Raw genomic sequence first — 22,186 nt, 5'->3', positions numbered from 1 at the left:
GAAAATAAGGAAATAACATATATTTTCTAGCTCTTTCACTGAAAAGGCCGAGACAATGACCAAATCAGTCACAAGGAGTACCCCTAGCATCCAGGTTAGGTTCTGAAATATCATTACCCACTAAAACGAACCCAGGCGCTTTAGAAAAATGGCTGATTCCAGGTTTGGGACAGAAAATGTTTAAGATAAGCCTGGAACATCTCATCAGATGAGAAAGAATGAGAGCACTCAAAACAGACAACTGGAGTTTTATCAAAGGGGCTCAGAGCCAAATTGAAAGGATCCCAGGGGTCAAAGATGAGAGAACTGGAGCATCACTAAGAATAATGTCAATGGATTAAATCATGCCGACTGTTTTTAAATCCATTCATTCACAAAGATTAAAGGCAAAGCCTTCACTGGCCACCTCTGAAAGATGCTAATAAACCAACCCATTATTTTTCATAAAAAATTTTTTAGGGGCATTTGGGTGGCTCAGTTGGTTAAACTTAGTCTGACACTTTTTTTTTTTTTTAACGATTTTATTTATTTATTTGAGAGAGAGAAAATGAGAGATAGAGAGCACGAGAGGGAAGAGGATCAGAGGGAGAAGCAGACTCCCTGCCGAGCACGATGCGGGACTGGATCCCGGGACTCCAGGATCATGACCTGAGCCGAAGGCAGTTGCTTAACCAACTGAGCCACCCAGGCGCCCTACTTAGTCTGACTCTTGATCTCAGGGTTGTGAGATTGAGCCCCACATTGGGCTCCATGCTGGGCATGGAGCCTACTTAAAAAAAAAAAAATTTTTTTTTTTATAGACAGGGAAATCGAGCATTTATCCTGCCTTTCCTTTGCAACTAACTAATAACCAGAGAGTTGATGAGAACAAGTTCCTTTTTATAGAAGGTTTCTAGTAAATAAGGGAAGAAGGAATGACAGAATTAGCGTAGCACCATTTTGCTAACCTCTAATGCAATACTCGTTCCAGGTCATGATCATCGATGGCCACTAATATCACAAGAGAAGTGTTCGTCTGATGAAAGTACACAAACAACCTATCATTATCATGTCTTCCTGACCCCAAATCAAATCTGAATCAGACCAAGCCTCCAATTTACTGTATGACCAGTATACAAGAAACACAGACAAAAGAGGGTCATATTAAACACCAATGCAGGGATGCAAAAAGCAAAACCTGAAATACAGAGAGTGCTATAGGACAAATGACCAGTTCCTTAACAAATAAATTGCAAGGAAAACATTAAAAAAGGGATATATATCATCCAAGACACTGTGAACCTTGTTTGGTTCCTGATTTGAACAAAGACTAGATATTTGACAATATTAAGAAATTATTCATTTTTTTTTTAAAGATTTATTTATTTGAGAGAGAGTGAACGAGAGAGAGAGCATGAGTGGAAGGAGGGGCAGAGGGAGGGAGAGAAGCAGACTCTCCCGCAGAGCAGGGAGCCCGACGCAGGGCTCGATTCCACGACTCTGGGATCATGACCTGAGCCGAAGGCAGATGCTTAACCGACTGAACCACCCAGGCGCCCCAGAAATTATTCATTTTTAAAAAGTGTGATAAAAGGGTTAATGAACTGGAATTTAAATAAAAACTTGGAAAAAAAAGTGACAATAGTACTATGGTTATGTTCCAAAAAGGACCCTTTTCTTTAGAGATACACACTGAAATATTTATGGATGAAATGATATTGCTTGGGCTTTGCTTTAAGGCAATGCAGTAGGTACTAGGAGGTAGTAATAGGTTGAGTTATAGATAAAAGTGGCTATAAGTTATCACAGCTAATGAGAACGCTATAATTAGGGTTTCCTGTATTTTTATATTTTTGTGTACATTTGAAATTTGCCAAAATAAGTTAAAAAGTTCTACAGAACATATATAAGTTTGAAGGAAAAATTTCTCATATGACAGTAAGACAATGAAAATTTGTAAAATTTTCCTAGAAGCTAGATTTCTTAAATTCTCAGCATTTTAAAAATGTACATTTGGGGGCGCCTGGGTGGCTCAGTTGGTTAAGCGACTGCCTTCGGCTCAGGTCATGATCCTGGAGTCCTGGGATCAAGTCCCGCATCGGGCTCCCGGCTCAGCAGGGAGCCTGCTTCTCCCTCTGACCTTCTCCCCTCTCATGCTGTTTCTCTCTCTCTCTCTCTCTCAAATAAATAAAAAAAAAATCTTAAAAAAAATGTACATTTGGATCAGAGAGGGAGACAAACCATAAGAGACTCTTAACTCTAGGAAACAAAGTGAGGGTTGCTGGAGGGGAGGTGGGTGGGGGTGTGGGGTAACTGGATGATGGGTATTAAGGAGGGCACGTGATGTGATGAGCACTGGGTGTTATATGCAACTGATGAATCATGAACTCTACCTCTGAAACCAATAATACGCTACATGTTAACTGAATTTAAATAAAATAAAAATTTTTTAAAATGTACATTTGGGGTGCCTGGCTGGCTCAGTTGGAGGAGTGTATGACTCTTGATCTGAGGGTCATGAGTTTGAGCCCCACACTGAGTATAGGGATTACTTAAAAATAAATTAATTAATTAAAAAAAGTGAAATGCACATTACCTGGTCACGGCAAATACTTTGTATAATATGCTAGAACTTTCAGGTGGAGCTGGTAATTGATACCTGCAAGAAAGAGTATCACATTCCCAGGCGAAGATGGAATTATCTTTAAAACAGCTGAGGATGGTATTACTTAATGGTAAAAAGAAAACCTAAAGAGAGAGAAAAACAGTTATTGTTCATATAGCCCATAGCCCTCTTTATATTTAAAATTATACAAGTTGTCAAATTTTTTTAAAAAGATTTTATTTATTTATTTGACAGAGAGAGATACAGTGAGAGAGGGAACACAAGCAGGGGGAGTGGGAGAGGGAGAAGCAGGCTTCCCACGGAGCAGGGAGCCCGATGCGGGACTCGATCCCGGGACTCCAGGACCATGACCTGGGCCGAAGGCAGTCGTTTAACCAACTGAGCCACCCAGGCGCCCTAGTCAATCTGCTTCTAAGAGCTAATCCTTCGGAAGAAAAAATGAGCAAAGTGCTTTAAGATAAATGTATACAAAAGTTTGTTGAGCATTACTTATGATGTTTGACTAGTGACTCACTTTGTGCAATGGACAATTGTGACTGAACTTGATATCAAAGTTGGAAATACCACTTTATTCTATTTTTCTATTACATAAGCTCTACGCAATGCTGACTTTTGATAATACAAAGTTTTAGTTAAAATTCACCATTCTCTCGTGAGAATTTCGATGGCCTCCAGTACAATTTTGTGTGTCATTTCTGTAAAGCACACAAAGGGAGGGAGGGAAGGAAAAAGAAAGAAGGAAAGACAATGGAAGAAACCTATGCCCTAGGAACACCATATTCCTGCCCATCCTCTCAAAATAATCTCCCCAAATAGCCTGGGACATTTCACATGGTTAAATCCTTAGTTACATCTCTAGCTCTTTATTCTTTGATTCCCATCGAGAATAGCCTTCTTAACTGCAAAACAGTTTATTGTAATACTTTATATTTGAACATATTTTGTCCTTGTTTCCGCCAGTTTGTCTTTACAAGCTTTATTATTTTTTAAGAATATATGATTTGGTCTTGTGTTGGAGAGCAACAGGGACTCACTGAGGAGGCAGAACACCTTGAACAAGCTGCAGCCTCTTATTCCGACCCGATTGGTCACACACCTTCACCATTTACTAGTGTCAGAAGCAGGCCTGTTTTCTCTGAAATGCTACATTCTTTGGGGATGAAGTGTTCAACGTCTTGAACACTGGAGTGTCTCTGGAGTATTTACAATCTGGAGGCTTGTCAGCACAGTAATGAGAGGGGGCAGACCGAAAATGGCCAGGGGAAAAGCAGCCTCAACACCAAATCTACTGTGGCTTTCTCCAGCGTTACACACATAATGAATCAATAAGGCACCTAAATGAAATACTTCTGCAAACTTGCATCTAATTTGTGTTGTCACTTAGCCTACTATGTATATATACAGTTAAGAAATGATTCTAATAATGATATTACTATAAAAATTTTACAGGATTGAAACCCCTAATTTTTTTTAATAGTTGTTTTTTTTTTTTTCTTAGAGGTGGAGGGAGGGGAAGAGGGAGAGAAAATCTTAATCAGGCTCCATACCCAGCGTGGGCCTGACACAGGGCTCCATCTCACAGCCCTGAGCTGAAATCAAGAGTTGGATGCTCAACTGACTGAGCCACCCAGGCACCCCAAGAAACCTGTAATTTTTATAACAATAGTTGAGGGCTATTATCACGAACTACTTTTCTCATATACATATAATAGTATCTTTTAAAATAATAAATAGTGCTAAAAAAACCCATGCATACACACATACATAATGCACGATGGGACTTACTGGTTAATTAAAACAATCTACTCAGTGTTAATGCTAATAAGACACAATAAAAAATGCTAATTTGACTGCTGTCCTTGCCTGATTCAACCCTCGCTTTTGTCCTTGGCTCACTTTGTCAAAGACAATCTCTGGTAGACTGTTTGCCAACAGATTCAGGAAGATTTATAATAGAAAGGTCTTATTGAAAGAATATGCGATAAATACATTGTGATCTATAATCAATGCACTGAAACACTCTTTGAAAGCCAATGTTGAAAAAAGTGACTTAAGATTTTTAGTATAATTAGCAATATATTTCTAGAAAAGTAATAAAGTTTATTCCTACTGGGAGAAGCAAAAGCTTAAAAGTTAATGAACACCAACTGCTATTTTAGGGGAATAGCTGTGATAGATTATTGCCTACATGATTATTCATTACTAGATTTGTGATTTTAATTGCAGATTTTAATGATTATAAAATTGTTCCTAATGAATCATGTCATTATTTAGATAGTGTCATCTCTTGACAATCATAAAAAGCTTAGAAAAATTTCAAAAGCACTAACAAAATATACTTTTTGAAGGGCTGGGTAAAAGGGTAGGGCTGCAGTTTTTCCTCATAAAATACGAAAATCCTAGGCTTTCCAACTCACTTTGAGAGGGATGTGAGTCCTTGTACAGCCTAGGAGTGAAGAATGGTTTTTACACTTTAAAATTATTTCATTGTAGATGGTTAAATAAGTATATACATAATATCCTCAATTTTGCTCTTAGTCTGCAAAACCAAGAATATCTACTATCTGGTCCTTTGAGAAGAAGTTTGCAGGTAATGTACAGACTATGATGTTCTACTATTTTAGAACAATATACCTTTTCAAGTTGAGAGTTCAGTACGGTAATAAAGAGCAAGTTAAGTCAAATGCACAATTCAGCAGAGATTTAGTGAGCACCCACTGTATACAGAGACTAAATTAAGTTTAGTAACACATTCTTTGTTAAACGTTATCTCATATCCATCCCTAAACCTTTTCCAATACACATTGAACCATAGTAATCAGATACCCTAGGATTTATTCAAAAATCCCAAACTAAATATTTAATTTAAATTATTCTACCTCAGGGGCACCTGGGTGGCTCAGTTGGTTAAGCGACTGCCTTCGGCTCAGGTCATGATCCCAGAGTCCTGGGATCGAGTCCCACATCGGGCTCCCAACTCAGCGGGGAGCCTGCTTCTCCCTCTGACCCTCTCCCCTCTCATGCTGTTTCTCTCTCTCTCTCTCTCTCAAATAAATAAAATATATAAAAACAAAACAACAAAAAAATAAATATTCTACCTCGAACATCAACAAAATAATCAAAATTTACTAATATGAAGAGGTGTAATTGGCTTACCCAAGAGGCAGTATGGTATAATGGAGTAACTCTGGAATAAGACAGGCTTAGATTCAAACCACAAATCTTTGGAAAGCTACGTAACACTGGGCACATTACTTAATGTTTCTGAACTTCAGATTCCCCATTTGTAAAATGAGAGTAGTATCTACTTTTAGGATTATTTAAGTTTAAAAATAACTAAACAAAGTGTTAGGTACATAGTAAATATTCAACAATCGGTATCTATTGCTATTGGTATTTATTATTCCTATTGCCAGGTATAAAAACCAGTGGAAAAATGTTGGAATGATAGGTTCTTTAAAAACATTTTTGAAATCAGGGGTACTTGGGTGGTTCAGCTGGTTAAGCGCCTGACTCTTGATTTTGGCTCAGGCCATGATCTCAGGGTGGTGAGATCGAGCCCTGCATTGGGCTCCATGCTCAGTGGGGAGTCTGCTTGAGATTCTCTCTCCCTCTGCCCCTCCCCCTGCTCATGCATGTGCTCTCTCGCTCTCAAAATAAATAAAATCTTAAAAAAAAAAAAAATTTTGACATCAAAGGTCCATAGTTATTTTTCTGAAACCTTTGGTGTTAGATGTGTTCCAGAATTCAGAATTATTTCCGATCTGAGAAAGGTAATATGATATATATTCTGTAACAGTATGTAGAACCCCTGGGTGACCCGGAGCAACACTCTATGACTCAAACATATTAACATTTCAGCCTCCTGTCAGTTCAGTTCAGGTTTTGCTGCCAAATGAGTTCAGGCAAGATCAGATTTTGCCACCAAGTGAGTTATTTGAAAACTTTTGGGTTTCTGAATTGCTAATGAGGTATTATTCATCTATTTCATGTAGTTCAAAAGAGACAGAACAGTTACCTTACAGCTTTTTTTTTTAATTTATCATCTTTTTTTTTAAGATTTTATTTATTTATTCATGAGAGGCAGAGGGAGAGAGAGAGAGAGAACGGGAGAGAGAGAGAAGCAGAGGGAGAAGCAGGCTCCCAAGGAGCAGGGAGCCCGATGCGGGACTCGATCCCAGGACCCTGGGATCATGACCTGAGCCAAAGGCAGACGCTCAACCATCTGAGCCACCCGGGCGCCCTACCTTACAGCTTTTTAAAAAGATAACTAACTGCACTGAGATAATCCCACAGTAGAACCAGATAACAGATGAGAACAACAGACAACAGCAGAAGTAGCAGCGGCTGCAGCTGACCTGGTTATAAGCACCTGCTACACCACAGCAGGTGCTAGGTGCCAGGTGCTATGTATAAGCTATCACATTCCATCCTGAAGCCAACCCTAAGACACGTGCTGCTACTATCTGCATCCTACACATCAGGCAAATAGCTCGTTGAAAATGTTGAACAGGAATCTACTTGAAACTTTAGACTTAACTTTTGGCTTTACTAGAAATACAAATGAAAGAATAAGTTAAATGACATAATGATGATCAGCAAGACAAATTCAGAATTTGGGGCATTTTCCAGGACAAGTGGCCTGATTGCTTTCAAGGTAAATAAATGAATAAATAATAATGTCATGGGAAAAATGGTAGAAGGCTACTTTATTTTTAAAGATTTATTTGAGAGAGAGAGAGGGCACATGTTTGGAGGTGAGGTGGGGAGGCAGAGGGACAGGGAGACAGAGAATCTTAGGCAGACTCACCGATGAGGGTAGAGCCCAACGCAGGGCTTGATCTCACCACCCTGAGATCATGACCTGAGCCAAAATCAAGAGTCAGATGCTTAAACGACTGAGCCACCCCAGTGCCCCAGCAGAAGACTATTTTAGATTAAAAAGAGCCATCATAAAATGAGACTCACAGCATCATTTGTCACCATGTATCTCACTCACACACACACACACACACACACACACACACAAAGTCACAAAAGTTCTCTTTAAAATATAGAATCAGAAACTGGAATAAAAACATAGATTTAGCAAAAACTTGATAAGAATAAGATTAGTTTACAATTACTTCCTATTTTCAATAGAGTAAGCTAGGAATGGCAACAATCTGGCCCCTTCAGTCCTTGTATAGCCCAGAAGCGAAGAATGGTTTTTACACTTTAAAATTATTTCATTGTAGATGGTTAAATAAGTATATACATAATATCCTCAATTTTGCTCTTAGTCTGCAAAACCAAGAATATTTACTATCTGGTCCTTTGAGAAAAAGTTTGCAGGTAATGTACAGACTATGATGTTCTATTATTTTAGAACGATATACCTATATGCATACTGCATACTATACATACATTTTCTAACTTTTACTCTCATATTGCTAACATTTGGAGTCCTATCTTTTAAACTAAAACGTCTAAATGACCAAGCAAGGTTAGAATTGGCAACTATCCAGCATCTAGTAATTTTAATTTCATGGTAAAAAGAACAGATGGTTTTTGTGTCACTGTTTCATAACTCTGTTTCCATTGTGGGTTCAATTCCCAATGTGCTCTTCTTTGGAATTTAGAATTCAATTTAGTGCTGAAGCAATTAAAGAAGAAAAGACCTACTAAGATATTTGGCCTAACCCCCTGAAGAATAAGCTGGCTACAACTTCTATTATTTTTAAATTATTAAAGGCAATCTAAAGAACTCTGAGATTTCCATGGAGACTACAAAATAAATTTCTGGTTGACATGCACTGCTAGCTGTTCACGTTAATGACCAAGATATTAAAAGCAATACTGTGTGTATAATATAACCTGAAGCAATAGAATGAATCACACGGGAGACTCAGACAATCCCAAAAATAGTATTAGGCTAATCAAACGGAAAAAAAAAATTAAGCCTTAAAAGCAATAGAAGTGTATATTTTTTAAAAAGTGATATATGTATACAACGGAATACTGATCAACAATAAAAAGGAATGAACTAGTGCTATGTCCAACAACATGGATGAATCTCAAAACCATCACGTGGAAGGAGAAAAGCTTTACACATACCATTACCGACTAGCTCTGCTTATTTGAAATTTTAGGACAAAACTAATCTACGGTAGAAAAACATCAGGACAGTGCTTCCCTGGGAAGGGATAGAAGAGAACTTTCTGGGATGATGGTAGTAATAGGTCCGCACAGGTTACAAAAGTGTATGTATTTGACAAAACTTAACAAATGAATACTTAAGATTTGTGCATTTCATCATATATAAATTTCACATCAACAAATACCGAGCCTTAGTTGATTAAATTCAGGCTTAAGTATTTATGGGCAAGTATACTGACGTCACAATTCACTTAAAATGAAAAAGAAAAAAAAGAATAAATGCACAGAAAATGGACAGATCCATAATACAGTACAGGGACATACGTACAGTAAAGGATAATATAGGAACATGTTAATGGTAGAATCTAATGGTGTACATGGGTTCACTGTGAAATTCTTACGAATCTGTGTTTGAAATTTCTTAAGACAAAAACTCAGTAAGTTATAAACTGTAGCCACAGGCAACATCTTCAATCCCGTGGGCCACTCGGCTTTGCGTGTGGCTGCGTTAGGCTAACACAGCTATGCGGGACAAAGTGAATCATTCACTACTCTTCTATCATCTGTAAATCCTGCTGACCAAGAAACTGGTCTGAGAAGCAAAACAGACCAAGATGCGCCCCACCTCCACTGACCTTTTGGATACCCACAGACTGTAGAATATTCAGCTTTCTTTTCCTCTGAAAGGTATCCAAGTCCCATAGCTGGGCCGTGTCAGAAGAAGTAGTGATGGCGTATCTCCCTGAGGCATGCACAGAGATCGAAAACACTGATGACTCATGGCCTCTCATCCAGCTAACGAGCTCCTTGGTAACTGTGGTAAAGAGTAGAAGTTACACAGGTAAAACACTATATGTCATCCAAGAATGGATTCGATCAATGGCTAGGTATTTATTACACTATTCATTACACTACGCTACAAAAGTAAAAGCTTAGTTGGCCAGTGATAAAACACACAATGGAACTCGTTAATAACACGAATATCATCGACACACGAGGAGATGAGGCCAAATGAAAAAGGGCTTAAGAACAGCTTTCAATGTGACAATAGAGAGTTTGGGCTTTCTCCTGGGAGGCATAGTTTTGTGTAGAAGAGTATCTTACCTGGTGTGTATTTTAGAGCGAGCACTTTGAAGGTACATGGTGGATACATTGGAAAGAAGGAAGAGATTAGACAACTGATTTATTTGTTGCTGTGATAATCCAGGGAGGAGATAAGGAAGGTCTAAACAAAAAATGTGACAATGGAGAAAGGAACAAATTCAAGAGCTATGAGGGAGAAATTCAAAGGACTTTGTGATCAAATAGATGTGTTGAAATAAAGGATGAGGTAAGTCTTCAGTGGTTCTAGCTTAGTTATCTAACTAGATGGCGATACCAGTAACTGATTTAAGCAGTACATGAGGAGAAACAGATCCAGCAATGTGGGAAGAAGTGATCATGAATTCGATTTTTAAAACTGATCCTGAGGTGTGTGCATGCATGTGTGAGAGAGAAACACAGAAAAACAGCTGGCAGAGAAAATACCAAAAACGAAACAACAATTATCACTGGGTCATAGAATTATTAGTGATTTTTATGTTCTCTTTACATTTTCCTATGTTTCCAAATTTGCTATGGTAGGCAAGTTTTACTTTCATGATCAGAATTTTTTCCTCCAGAAAGATGAAACTGAGGAGAATAGTCCGAAAGCAAGATGTAAATCTGGGAAGCATTAAGACACAAAGTAGGTCAAAACTGAAAACAGAGGGAACAGAGAGAAACCCCTGGGGAGAGAGCAGTAGTTTCCAAACACCAGTCTAAAGTCTGGCATTAGTTAATGGTCAACTTTTCACTGGTCTTCAGTGAAATGAGAAAAATACGGATAATGAAATGAGGTTTTCATAAAGCTAAATTTAAAGTACTACCTTTTAATTGAGTATTATATCCTTCTAAGTTCCTTTATGTTAAAAAAAATCTCACCTCATGAAATGAAATTCTACTGTTTTTTCCAATGTCATTTAGCAAAATTAAAAGCTGACAACCCATATGGGTTGTTCTCTACTTTTTCTTTTTAACTGAGTGAAAAATCCAAAAGTCTAAGGACCACTCAAATAACCCAGGAGAGAGCCTAGTAAGAAGCAGTCAGAGAGGGAGGAGGAGACCCAGGAGAGAGAAGAGTATGAAAACTAAGGTCCTGCCCTAATGCAAAGTGCTAAATGCTACTGAGAGGTAGAATGAAAAGTACAAAGAGGGTTTCAACAATCAGAGGTTACTAAGGACCTTAGAGGAGTAGGAGTTGGGGGGAGCGAGAATCAGAATCTGCTGTTGCAAGCTGTGAAGCAGCAGCATTTAGCAGTGAAGAGGGGGGTGGTCGGGGAGGTGGCAACAACATTGTAAGGGAGGGGCTTCATTGGCGGGGGAAGGGGTTCAACAGACAGAAGAGACTTTAAGAAGATGGACCTGGGAAGAGAGGAGAGGAGAATGGATGGAGTCCAAGGGAAGCAATCACAGATGAGTACAAACATTTAGTTTTTCAGAATTTCTGTGACAGCAGGGTCTGTAACCAAAAACTGGAGAGTTTAAAGTCCACTGATAGGTAACAGGTTTAATAATTATGGTACTGCCAACACCTACAGAGTGGAGTATTACGTGCTGATTTTAAAATACTGCATGCATTTTTAATGAGGTAAGAAAATGATTCTACAAAACAATCTAGATAGGATGATCATATGTTTGTTAGAATGTACAAGAGGTGGGGTGCCTGGGTGGCTCAGCTGGTTACGCCTCCAACTCTTTGTTTGGGCTCAGGTCATGATCTCAGCGTCTCGTGAGACAGAGCCCCGCATCAGGCTCCCTGCTCAGCAGGGAGTCTGCTTGAGATCCTCTCTCTGTCCTTCTGCCCCCCCTCCCTGTTTGTGTGTGTGCCATTTTCTCTCTCAAACAAATAAATAAAATCTTAAAAAGAAAAAAAGACCGTAAAAGAGGTATATGCAGAAAAAACAGACTGGAAAGATAGGTCCCTACTATAAAAACACGGACTGCGTCTGGGCATTACTGAAGGATGACTAGTTTGTCTTCTTACAAGCAGTAAGAGCATCGTAGTGATTAAGAGCAGGGGCCCTGGAGCGAGGTTTCCAGGTTAGGAATCCTGGCTCCACTGCTTATAAGCCATGAGACCTTGGTCAAGTTACTTCTGTGCCTCAGTCTCCTCATCTGCAAAATGGAAATAATACTATCCACATCTGTGGCTTTTATGACAATTAAAATTAATATGTATAAAGTCACAGAACAGTACCTGACAAAGAGTAAACACTATGTAAGTGTTAGCTATCACAAATATTACTATGGTTATTATTATCTTTTTTTTAAAAAATTTTATTTATTTATTAGAGAGAGAGAGAGCGAGAGCATCCTGAGATCGTGACCTGAGCTGAAACCGAGTCGGACGCTTAACCAACTGTGCCACCCAGGAGCCCTGGTTATTATCTTTCTATATATTCTATCAATTACCATAATAATAAGAAAAAACAATACAGTTGAGATATCTTTTTTCTTAAGAGCTTCAGTTTACCGAACTCTAAATTCTCTAAAAATATACAATGTGGTATACAATACATAAGATGTATTAAGGTTATTATTCTTGTACCTAAGTACTAAGGAACTGGGGCTTTGTCCAGGTTCCTGGGAGGCAATCTCTAAACCCCTAGCCTCCCCAGTGACACAGTGTCTCTGTTATTCATGGCAGGCCCCTCAGGCAATAGCAGCTGGCTTACCTAAGGGGAGAACCTCAGAGTGGGGCTGGCCACAGGGGATAGAGCAACCAGGGAGTGGCTGGAAGGCTGGGGCTTTGGGTCACATGATATTCGCCCAACCTCCAGAGAGAGGAGGGGCTGGAAATTTGAGTTCAAACCAGGGGGCAATAATCCAACCAGTCATATCTATGTCATGGAGCCTCCATAAAAAGTCCTGGACTTCAAAGCTTAGGTGAACTTTTGGTTTGGCAATACTCAGCGTGGACAGCCACTTACTGATGCTGGGAGGGTAATGTGTCCCTAAGGATAATGGCAGCTTCTCTTCTGGGAGCCTCCCACATTCTACCCTATTCGTCCTTCCTTTTGGCTGGTGTGAATTTGTATCCTTCTATCCTACCCAATTTCCTTAGTTCTGGGAGCCCTTGTAGTGAATTATGAAACCTGAGGGTAGTTGTGGGGAACCCTGAGTTTGTAAACAGCTGAGCTGATGTGAGGAAGGTCCCGGGACCCCTAAACTTGCAGGTGATGTCTGCAGTGAGACAGACTGGCAAACTCCTTGCAGTACCTTAGTCTAAATTTGACTCTTATTCAAAAGATAAATAGGAGGACTTCTTACCTCTATCGAAACATTTAATAGAATAATCAGCTAATGCCACAAGGAATTCAGACTTCCTACGGAGATTAAAGGCCAGAGCCGTGCAAGCTTGTGCTGTTCGCTGAACAAGATTAAACCTATTAAGAGATTACCGCATTAGTATCAGAAAATCTTCCCATAATCATAAATCTTACATGGAGAAGTCCTCAGATATGAAGAAAATGAAACCCAGAAAAATGAACCCTCATTTTGGTAGACCAAAAACAGATTATGAAGAGTGCTATCTGCCACATACAGGAATTTGGAATTTACTTAACAGGTCTTAAGCTTAGCGGAATTACAGAGTTACGACCCGCCATGTCTTTCAGGAAGAGGATTCTGGCAGCAATGGCAAATGCACAAGGAAGAGATCGTGAAGCAAGCTCCTACAGCGCATCTCAACTAGAGCTATGGGTCTACAACAGAAAGAACAGGACAAGTCAGGAGTCAAGTGGGGGAAGGGCTGGTGATGCATCAAAAACGAAGTGAAGAGGGAGGAATCAGGAATTCCTCACGCATAAAATGAAGGCAAGACAAGAGATGATTAAGTACGTAAGTGAACTAATACACTGACTGAGTGAAATAACATATGCTAAGTGCTCAGCAGAGTACTTGGCACACAGAGTCTTAATTTACTAAAAAATCAAGTTTTCAAGATTGGGCAAAAGAGGGACAAGTTTGGGGGTAGGAAATAAGTCTGGCTTTAAATATGTTGCGTTCAAGGCCTTTGCAAAACATTTAGAGCTGTGCTGTCCAAGAAATATAGGGCAGGCCACAGGTGTAATTTAAAACTTTCTAGGAGCCACGTCGCAAAAGTGAAAAGAAAAAGGTAAAATTAATCTTAATAACATTTTATTTAACACATACTTATCATTTCAACATTTAATCAATAAAAAATTAATGAGATATTTTATATTCTTTTTTTTCATACTGAGTCTTCCAAACCCAGTGTGTATTTTACACTAACTACCCATCTCAATTCAGACTAGCCCGCTTTCACGGGCTCCAGAGCTCAATGCAGCTAGTGGCTATGGCACTGGACAGCCTAAATCCAGAAGGGAGTAGAAACAGATCTGGGTTAACAGTATTTGCATGGCAGCTGAAGCCTTAGGCTTGGTGCTGATGAGATTATGAATGAGAACATGGAAGGGAGCAGGCCAACAAAGATGCCCAAGCAGCACAATAGGTAGGCATTGGCAGAAGAGTCAGCAAAACAAGCAGGGGAAAATGATCAGCGAAGTAGAAAAGTCAGTTAAGAGCTGTACCTTGAAGCAAAAGAAAAAAAATTCCAGGGAGGAGGTGAAGACGGGTACTTAGTAAGATGAGAAAGGAAAAGAGACGACTGGATTAGGCAAGTAAAATTTCCAAGGGGCCCTGGCATGGAGGGCATTAGAATCCGACAGGCCTGATTGCAAGTCTCAGCTCTGCTACCTACTCCTCCGCTCGGCTGTGAATATTTATAGAGAGAAAGGGACAGTGGACAAAATAAAAGAGAGGAACACTCATGGTGCCAAGTCCCAGGGGTGGCTACAAATGATCGAGGTGAGCATTGGAAGGAAGCAGGATCACTTATTTCATGAATAAGCCAACCACAGGGACGGCCAGGTATCTGAGGCTACGCTGGGGAAGAGGAAGGGAAGCTTGAAAGTGTCTATTTGCTCATGAGTTTAGGAGGCCAGGGAGCCGAGCAAGAGTAGGGTTGTACCCAAGGAGATAAAGAAGCGGGTAAAGACATGGAAGCTGGAGGAGAGTGAGAGAATTAATAACTATTGATAAAATAATAACTATTGATGAGCAAATGAAGGGAAAGCATCATTGATGCTGAAGTCCGTTATTCGGTAACGGAGTCCCTCAAGAACAATTTTTGTTTTCTTTAGCAGTGGGAACAGAAATGAGACAGTTGTACGGATTTAAGATTGAGAACTGGCAGGGTGCGTTAGGCAAGTGTAAAAGGGTGGGAGAACTGTGACCGCTACTTTTTTGGTAAAGAGCAGAAACTGTGACTAACAGATATCGAATAGGTCACAGAGAAATTAATTACATACGACCTCTTCTTTTCCTGAACTATATAAGTTACCGAGATCATGATTCCTACAAACAAGAAAATTCTCCCCTCTGATCACAATACAACTATCAAAATCAGAAAATTACATTTATATGTTACCACTGCCTAACCCTCAGGCCCCATTCAGTTTTGCCACTTGTCCCCAAGAATGTCCTTGACAGCAGAAGGATCAGTCCAGACTCACGCCTTTACTTGTCATGGCTCTGGTCTTCCTCAGACTGGAATAATTCTTCTGGTTTTTCTACAACGTTCATGACCTTGACCCTCGGGAAGATTATGGGCCATCTGGTTGTACAATCCCTTAACTTAGCTTTCCCTGTCTGATGATCCCACCAATCGGATTCAGGTGCCATGTTCCTGGTAGGAATACCACAGAAGTGATATTCTCCTGTTTCCACTGCGCTATCAGGTGGCACACAATTTCTGATTTGTCCCACTACTCGTGTAATCATTTGATAAGGTAAAGTGTCTGCTCGACTTCTTCACTGCAAAACTAATCTTTCCCCCTCTATAATTAATAAGTACTTTATGGGGAGCTGCTTTGTTGACTATGCAAGTATCCTTTCTAATTAAATTGTTTCTTGATTACAGCATGAAGTTATAGATTTCTATTTTACTCAATGGGTTACGACCCCTTACTATCATTATTTATTTTGATACTCCAAGTGTCTCCAATAGGGCAAGAAGGAGCTCTTTTAAGCTGACATGTATGTCCTTTGGACACTCTTTCTTTAAATAATTCCTCCTTTCTGGCTACAAAATGTTCCAGGCTCACCTTGTACTTTCCCTTCCTGCATCCTGAAACTGGCCATTTCTGCAAGGATCCCTGACTACTTTTAGCAGAGTGTGGTATTTAGAACAGAACTGGGCACTGGGTGTATTCACTGCTACTAGGGTGTTGTTGCTCCCAGGTCCTATAAGTGGACAAAACTAGGAAACATATGTATCTACAATGCATTCACTCACTCACATACTTCTATTTATTTCTATGTCTACATATTCAAAACCGGCCGTGCACTCAGATATATCCAATTCCAATCCAGTACCCCAGGGTTTGTTCTCGTTTTCTGCCTTACCATATTTGTAACTCCCCTTTCCAATCGTTAGAAACCAGGCCCCCATTATCCTCAACATATTTACTCACTTGATCAAAGCCTCCGGTGTTTCCCATGACTGCCCCATCCCCCACACAGACACCTTCTGACTGCCAGGCGGACAAGGTTCTCCCTCCCACCTACCCCCACTGCAGGGATGACTCCCTCCGTCAATCCCACCTAACTGCTCCCGAATGAAACTGTTCAGCAAAGGAAGAGGAAGCAGACAAGTGAGGATCAATTCTTTAAAACTGCTAGATGTGTAAACTGAAACAATAATATACAAAGGAAATTATGCTCTTTCTAAATTGCCCGATAAAGTACCAGACACTGATAAGTGAGCAAGAGTAAATTTTTAAATCTAAGGTAAAACAAGCTACTAGAGATACTGTGCAAACTGGAACTTGAATTCTCTAAAAAAATCTAACCATATTTTTCTATGCTTTCCCACTTTCTTCCGTCAGCATTTATGAGTGTTTCACAAGGTACCTGAAATATAATAAGAACTTGATGAATCTTGCTGAATGAATAATTAATAGGAGGTACTAAAAGTGGCAGTAAATGACTTGTTAAATACGATATATATATCAAAGGTATCTGCTCACCTGTTTCCGTACAAGTCAAAAACATAGATATTTCCTTGATGGTCCCCAGCAATTAAGCAATCACCTGAGCTATCAAAAGCCACATTCAAAAATCGCAAGACTTTGGGAAGGTAGTCAGAAGTGCTGTGAATGATGTTCACTATAATCCTGTCAGAAGCAAACAAACAAACAATATATTTAATTCTAGGTCAAGCACTACTTATTATGAAAAATATGGCTTTTATAGTGTACTTCACTAATTCTGAAGTTTCCTGCTACCCATTCTTCCCTCTCTTGCTACTCTTCTAGAAGCAATCCAGTGATTTCTAAAAGCAGTTGAGAAAGTTATTCATTATCAAAGTGGATACTGCGCATATATTCATCAAATTCTTGAAAACTCACTATGTGTCACACGCTCAGCAAGCTGGGGCCTGAAAGTAACTGACAGACACAGGCCCTGCCCTCAGTGAACTTTTAGTTTAGTGGTGAAGACAGATATTAAAGAAACAAGTATACATATGAACAGATTCATAAACTGTGACTAAGTGATAGATAAAAACAAGATAAAAAATGTATTTTTGATTGAGTTAGTCAAATTGTTACATGAAGCAATAAACACATGCTAAAAAACGAGAGTGACAAGTAGTTTTATGTAAATCACAAGCCACCACATGTAAGAAGTTTCAATTCAATCTTTTTTTTTACTGTTTTAATTTAGATGTGTTGTTTTTTTTAATTTTTATTGTTATGTGAATCACCATACATTACATCATTTGTTTTGATGTAGTGTTCCATGATTCATTGTTTGTGCATAACACCCAGTGCTCCACGCAGAACGTGCCCTCTTTAATACCCATCACCAGGCTAACCCATCCCCCCACCCTCCTCCCTGCTAGAACTCTGTTTGTTTTTCAGAGTCCATCTCTCATGGTTCGTCTCCCCCTCCGACTTACTCCCCTTCATTCTTCCCCTCCTGCTATCTTCTTCTTTTTCTTTTTTAACATATGTTGCATTATTTGTTTCAGAAGTACAGATCTGTGATTCAACAGTCTTGCACAATTCACAGAGCTCACCATAGCACATACCCTCCCCAATGTCTATCACCCAGCCACCCCATCCCTCCCACCCCCCACCACTCCAGCAACCCTCAGTTTGTTTCCTGAGATTAAGAATTCCTCATATCAGTGTGGTCATATGATACATGTCTTTCTCTGATTGACTTCAACTCAATATCTTAATTTTAAGATATCTTAATGAAATTTTGTAATATAAAGTGTTCCAAAGTGAATTAAGTGTACATGAGCTCTATTTTCAGCTCTCCTGGTCTAAAGTTACTATTTTTTTGAGACGATCACGTACCATGTATCTGTTGAAAAGAAACCTGTTAGAAAACTTGCAGCACAGAATAACTAACTTCTTAAAATAATTTATATGTGCCTATTCGGGTCATGAAGATCAGAATAATCCCCTTCTTTGTTGCGACAGTTTTCAAATCATGGACATTTTTATCTTAATTGACTTTTTGTGAGTTTCTGAACTCCAATCTTAGAAACATTTATCTTCCTCATTATCACTTCATTAAAAAATACTACACTGAATTAAGTGTTTTAAACATTTTCTTCAGTTTAAACTTCAGGCTTTTCATTGGGTGAAACAGCAAAATTCTTACGAATTTGTCCCTGACAAAGATTCTTTAGTCTGGCTCCTGAACCTTCTCAGAGGCACTTCATCTGTGCGCTTCCTTGTAAAATCTAATTTTAGCATGAACCCTGCTCAGTCTGTTTAATTAGAACCCCTGATCATCCGTGATAACTGATCAGTTTCTCATTCTCCACCACCTCCTAGCTGACATCTAATCACCCTGGCCTGTCTTCAGCAACAATCTCTTTAGGTTGGTTTACCCAGAACTCCCTTATCCTAAATGTTTCCTCTTAGTGATTTTCCATCCACTGCCTCCAACCCTGCTCCTTGGTGGTACATCCCCACTTGCCCAGGCTGTATCCAGAGCTGAGCCCAGTTCTATACTGAAGTCTCCTTTCCTCTATTGAAATAGAGGAATAAAATCTGTTTTCACCACTTTACTGTCAAGCTCTGGTTTTCCTTTGACATCCCCAAAGGCGAGAGGGGGAGAATAAATATATTGAAATGAGTAATATCAAAATGTTCCCTGGCAGTTAAAATCAGACGGAGTGAAGGACTTTTCCCTCAGCTCTTGTTTCTGTAACATTTACTGTGTTTGGACTACAAAATTATTCATGATCATTGTTCAAAATAAGGAAAGTATGGAAAAACACTAATAAATAAAACTGATTATAACTCTACCATCTAGATAATAATCACAATAATAGCAACATCCTGCCCCTCTGATGTCACAACGCACACATACCAGCATTTATTCTAGAACAACTGCCTTTCAATTGCTCACAGGTTGTCTGACAGCTCCTCAGTCCTTAAATATAATTAAAAAATCAAATATTTACCGAACACCAAGATGCATGAGACACTATTTTAAAGTCTTTATAATGCCCTAAGACAACCCTGTCTGGTAGGCATGATTATCTTCACCTATGGTCTTAGTGATTCACTTGCCCAAGGTCACAGAACTAGTAAATGGACATTTACTTCAACTACAGTCCATCTGACTCCTCGGTCTATGCCCCTTGCCTCTTGACACCACAACAATGGGTTTTGATGAACAGAAAGAAAGCTATGGTTTAGTGGAAGCAAATAACATTTGCGTAAGACTCGTTTCTTTCCTTTTTTGAATCTTGCATGTATATCTGGATATTTTATAATAGCAAGAAACAGAATTACTGTGGCTTGGCAATAACTTTCAGAACATTTAGAGAACATAAGAAGTAGGGGTAGTATTTACATAAACTCCAAGTTTGGAAATGAAAATCCCTACTGAAGAATCCCTACTCTAAACAAAAATTTTTATTCAATAGAGTTGATGGGACAGCAGCATTGCTAGGGGGCTGACAGCAACCAGAAACCAAACAAGCTGTTAACAACGTCCGGCCGGGTGGTTCAAGCAAGCACAGCTGGCACTTGAAGTTTGTTGATTTGTTGAGAAGCAACCAAAGGATCAACAGAAAAATTACCAGGAACAGAAACATGAATTCAAGTGATGCAGCGAAGGCCATGAAATCTTAGGAAATTAAAAGCAATAGGATCGGGCGCCTGGATGGCTCAGTCGGTTAAGCGACTGCCTTCGGCTCAGGTCATGATCCTGGAGACCCAGGATCGAGTCCCACATCAGGCTCCCTGCTCAGCGGGGAGTCTGCTTGCTTCTCCCTCTGACCTTCTTCCCTCTCATGCTCTCTCTCTGCCATTCTCTCTCTCTCCCTCTCAATAAATAAATAAAAATCTTTATAAAAAATTAAAAAAAATAAAAGCAATAGGATCGATCTGTGTGCAGCAAATGGAACCAAGATGGCACCACTTGGGGCAAAGGTTTCCACTGAAGTCTTCAGTGGCTAAGACTCAAACAGGTCAAGTATCTGGGATCAGAATGAAAAGAAGAGCTGGGGAAGGAGGGAAAAACAGGCAGAGCACAGAAGACTTTTAGGGCAGTGAAAATATCTTGTATGATACCATACTGGTGTATATATGTCATTGTACATTTGCCCAAACCCACAGAACATACAACACCAAAGTGAATCCTAGCATCAACTATGGACTTCGGGTGATGATGCTGTGTCAATGCAGATTCATCAACTGCAATAAAAACACCTCTCTGATGGGGGATACTGATAATGGGGAGGCTATGCCATGTGTGAGTGGAGGGTGGTATATGGGAAAATCTCTGTCCCTTGCTCTCAATTTGGCTGTGAGCCTAAAGCTGTCCTACGGGAAAAAAAAAAGTCTACTTAAAAACGAACAAAGGCAACCAGCAGCAGCAGCAGCAGCAGGAGCAGCGCTGGCCTTACCAGAAGGGCCACCTCGCACTGCAGGATGTAACCCCCTGTCGTCACCGCCATACACGCTAACGTGTAAACGCCACAAAACCGGGAGTTTTTGTTCCACTGCTGTCCCCCAGAGCTTAGAAGCTTGGCAAAGAGTAGGTGCTCAACCAACAATTGATGGATGCATGCTTGTCTGAATATAAACGATGATTTAAGATGGGTAAGTTGCAGCATTCGGAAGGGGTAGACGTGCACTGTTCCCCTGTCCCTGCATCGTTCGTCCCGAGTTCTTCTCCAGCTGCAATCGTTAACAAATATTTGCTGAGCATCTATCTACTGTGCGCCGGGAAGGCTACAGGGCTCCTACGATAATTCAGGCAGGCAGAGCCCCGGTACAAATTCTCGCGCGCGCCTCGCCGACCCCCGCCCCACGACCGGGAAGCGGTCTCTGACGACCTCGGCGTCCGGAGCACAGCAGGACTCAGGCTCCTGCCTTTCAAGAGGTCATCCGGGCCAGGGATCCGGGGCAGGGTCAGAGGCCGAGCCCGAACCTCCACCCGGCCCCCTGCACCCCTTCCCGAGAGCCTCCCCAACAGCGCCTCCAACGCCGCTGCAAGGACGCAGACCCGCCCCTCGCCGGCCTCCAGGCCCCTCCGCAGGCCACCGCCTTTACCCGTCCCGAGCGGCCGGGGAAGGCTTGCGGTGCCACAGCTTGCCGCTCTCCTTGTTGCCCAGGTCTGTGCTCTGCATGGCGAAGCCCACTGTCGGCCGCCGCCGCCGCCGCCGCCGGGTGCACAACCGACCCGGCGCCTTCCCGGCAGGCCCCGCGCTCCCCGCCCGGGAAATTTAAGCTCCGGACCCGGGAGACTTGAGCTCCCGCCTCGGCGTCCGGGATCCCCGCGACCCGACCATCCGCACCCTAGACGCCGACCTTTCTATTCACAGCCAATCGGGAGGCAGTTTTCCTCCCAACTCCGCCCAGTCGACCCCTACAGCTCCGGGCAGTGGAACCGGCCAACGACCTTCTCTTAGACTCCGCCCCTTTTAGAGGTCCACCCCCAATCCCGGGGCCCAAAGCCTTCTGGGAATCGTAGTTTTCTGCAGATGGCACAGAGCGGCGGCGATCCGCTCGAGAATTCTGCACGCTTGGGGCCTCGCGGGGTTTTAGGCTCCCGACCCAGGCAATAAAAGTGGTTTTCTCCTGCGGTCCCTGTGTTCCTTTCTACAGTGCGTTTAGGGATTAAGGGTTGTAGAGACAACTATTAGAGAAGGACCCCAAAGCATCGAGAATTGAAGGGTTCCTTTTATAGAGCATTCGGGCTTGAAAAAAACCTCTATAGAGTCCATTTTTCTTGTCCTTTTCACCATCGTGATTCCTTTTTCAATTGTAATCTAACAAGAGGCGCCAGTATCATGGCGTCCAG

At 40.8% G+C, this 22,186-nt stretch overlaps 1 protein-coding gene across 14 annotated transcripts in view; it reads right to left on the bottom strand.

Moving 5' to 3' along the window:
* TBC1D31 (TBC1 domain family member 31) overlaps nt 1-21,796 on the bottom strand; it is a 65,618-nt gene extending 43,822 nt beyond the window's left edge. For 6 of the 14 annotated variants that reach the window (XM_027618634.2, XM_027618644.2, XM_027618654.2 and 3 more), the window contains exons 1-5: nt 21,436-21,666; nt 16,876-17,022; nt 13,094-13,209; nt 9,379-9,557; nt 2,576-2,727 (exon numbers count right to left, since the gene is read on the bottom strand). In XM_027618634.2, the coding sequence (XP_027474435.1) occupies nt 2,576-2,727; nt 9,379-9,557; nt 13,094-13,209; nt 16,876-17,022; nt 21,436-21,512 (671 nt within the window). In that variant the 5' untranslated portion in view covers nt 21,513-21,666. The other 8 variants (XM_027618750.2, XM_027618717.2, XM_027618725.2 and 5 more) reach the window with 8 other exon arrangements.
* Nucleotides 21,797-22,186: the final 390 nt, after the last annotated feature.

Source organism: Zalophus californianus, chromosome 4 (assembly GCF_009762305.2).
Source record: "Zalophus californianus isolate mZalCal1 chromosome 4, mZalCal1.pri.v2, whole genome shotgun sequence".
Taxonomy (NCBI): domain Eukaryota; kingdom Metazoa; phylum Chordata; class Mammalia; order Carnivora; family Otariidae; genus Zalophus; species Zalophus californianus.
The sequence above is the reverse complement of the archived record's forward strand: the minus strand, read 5'-3'. Positions and strand labels throughout refer to the sequence as shown.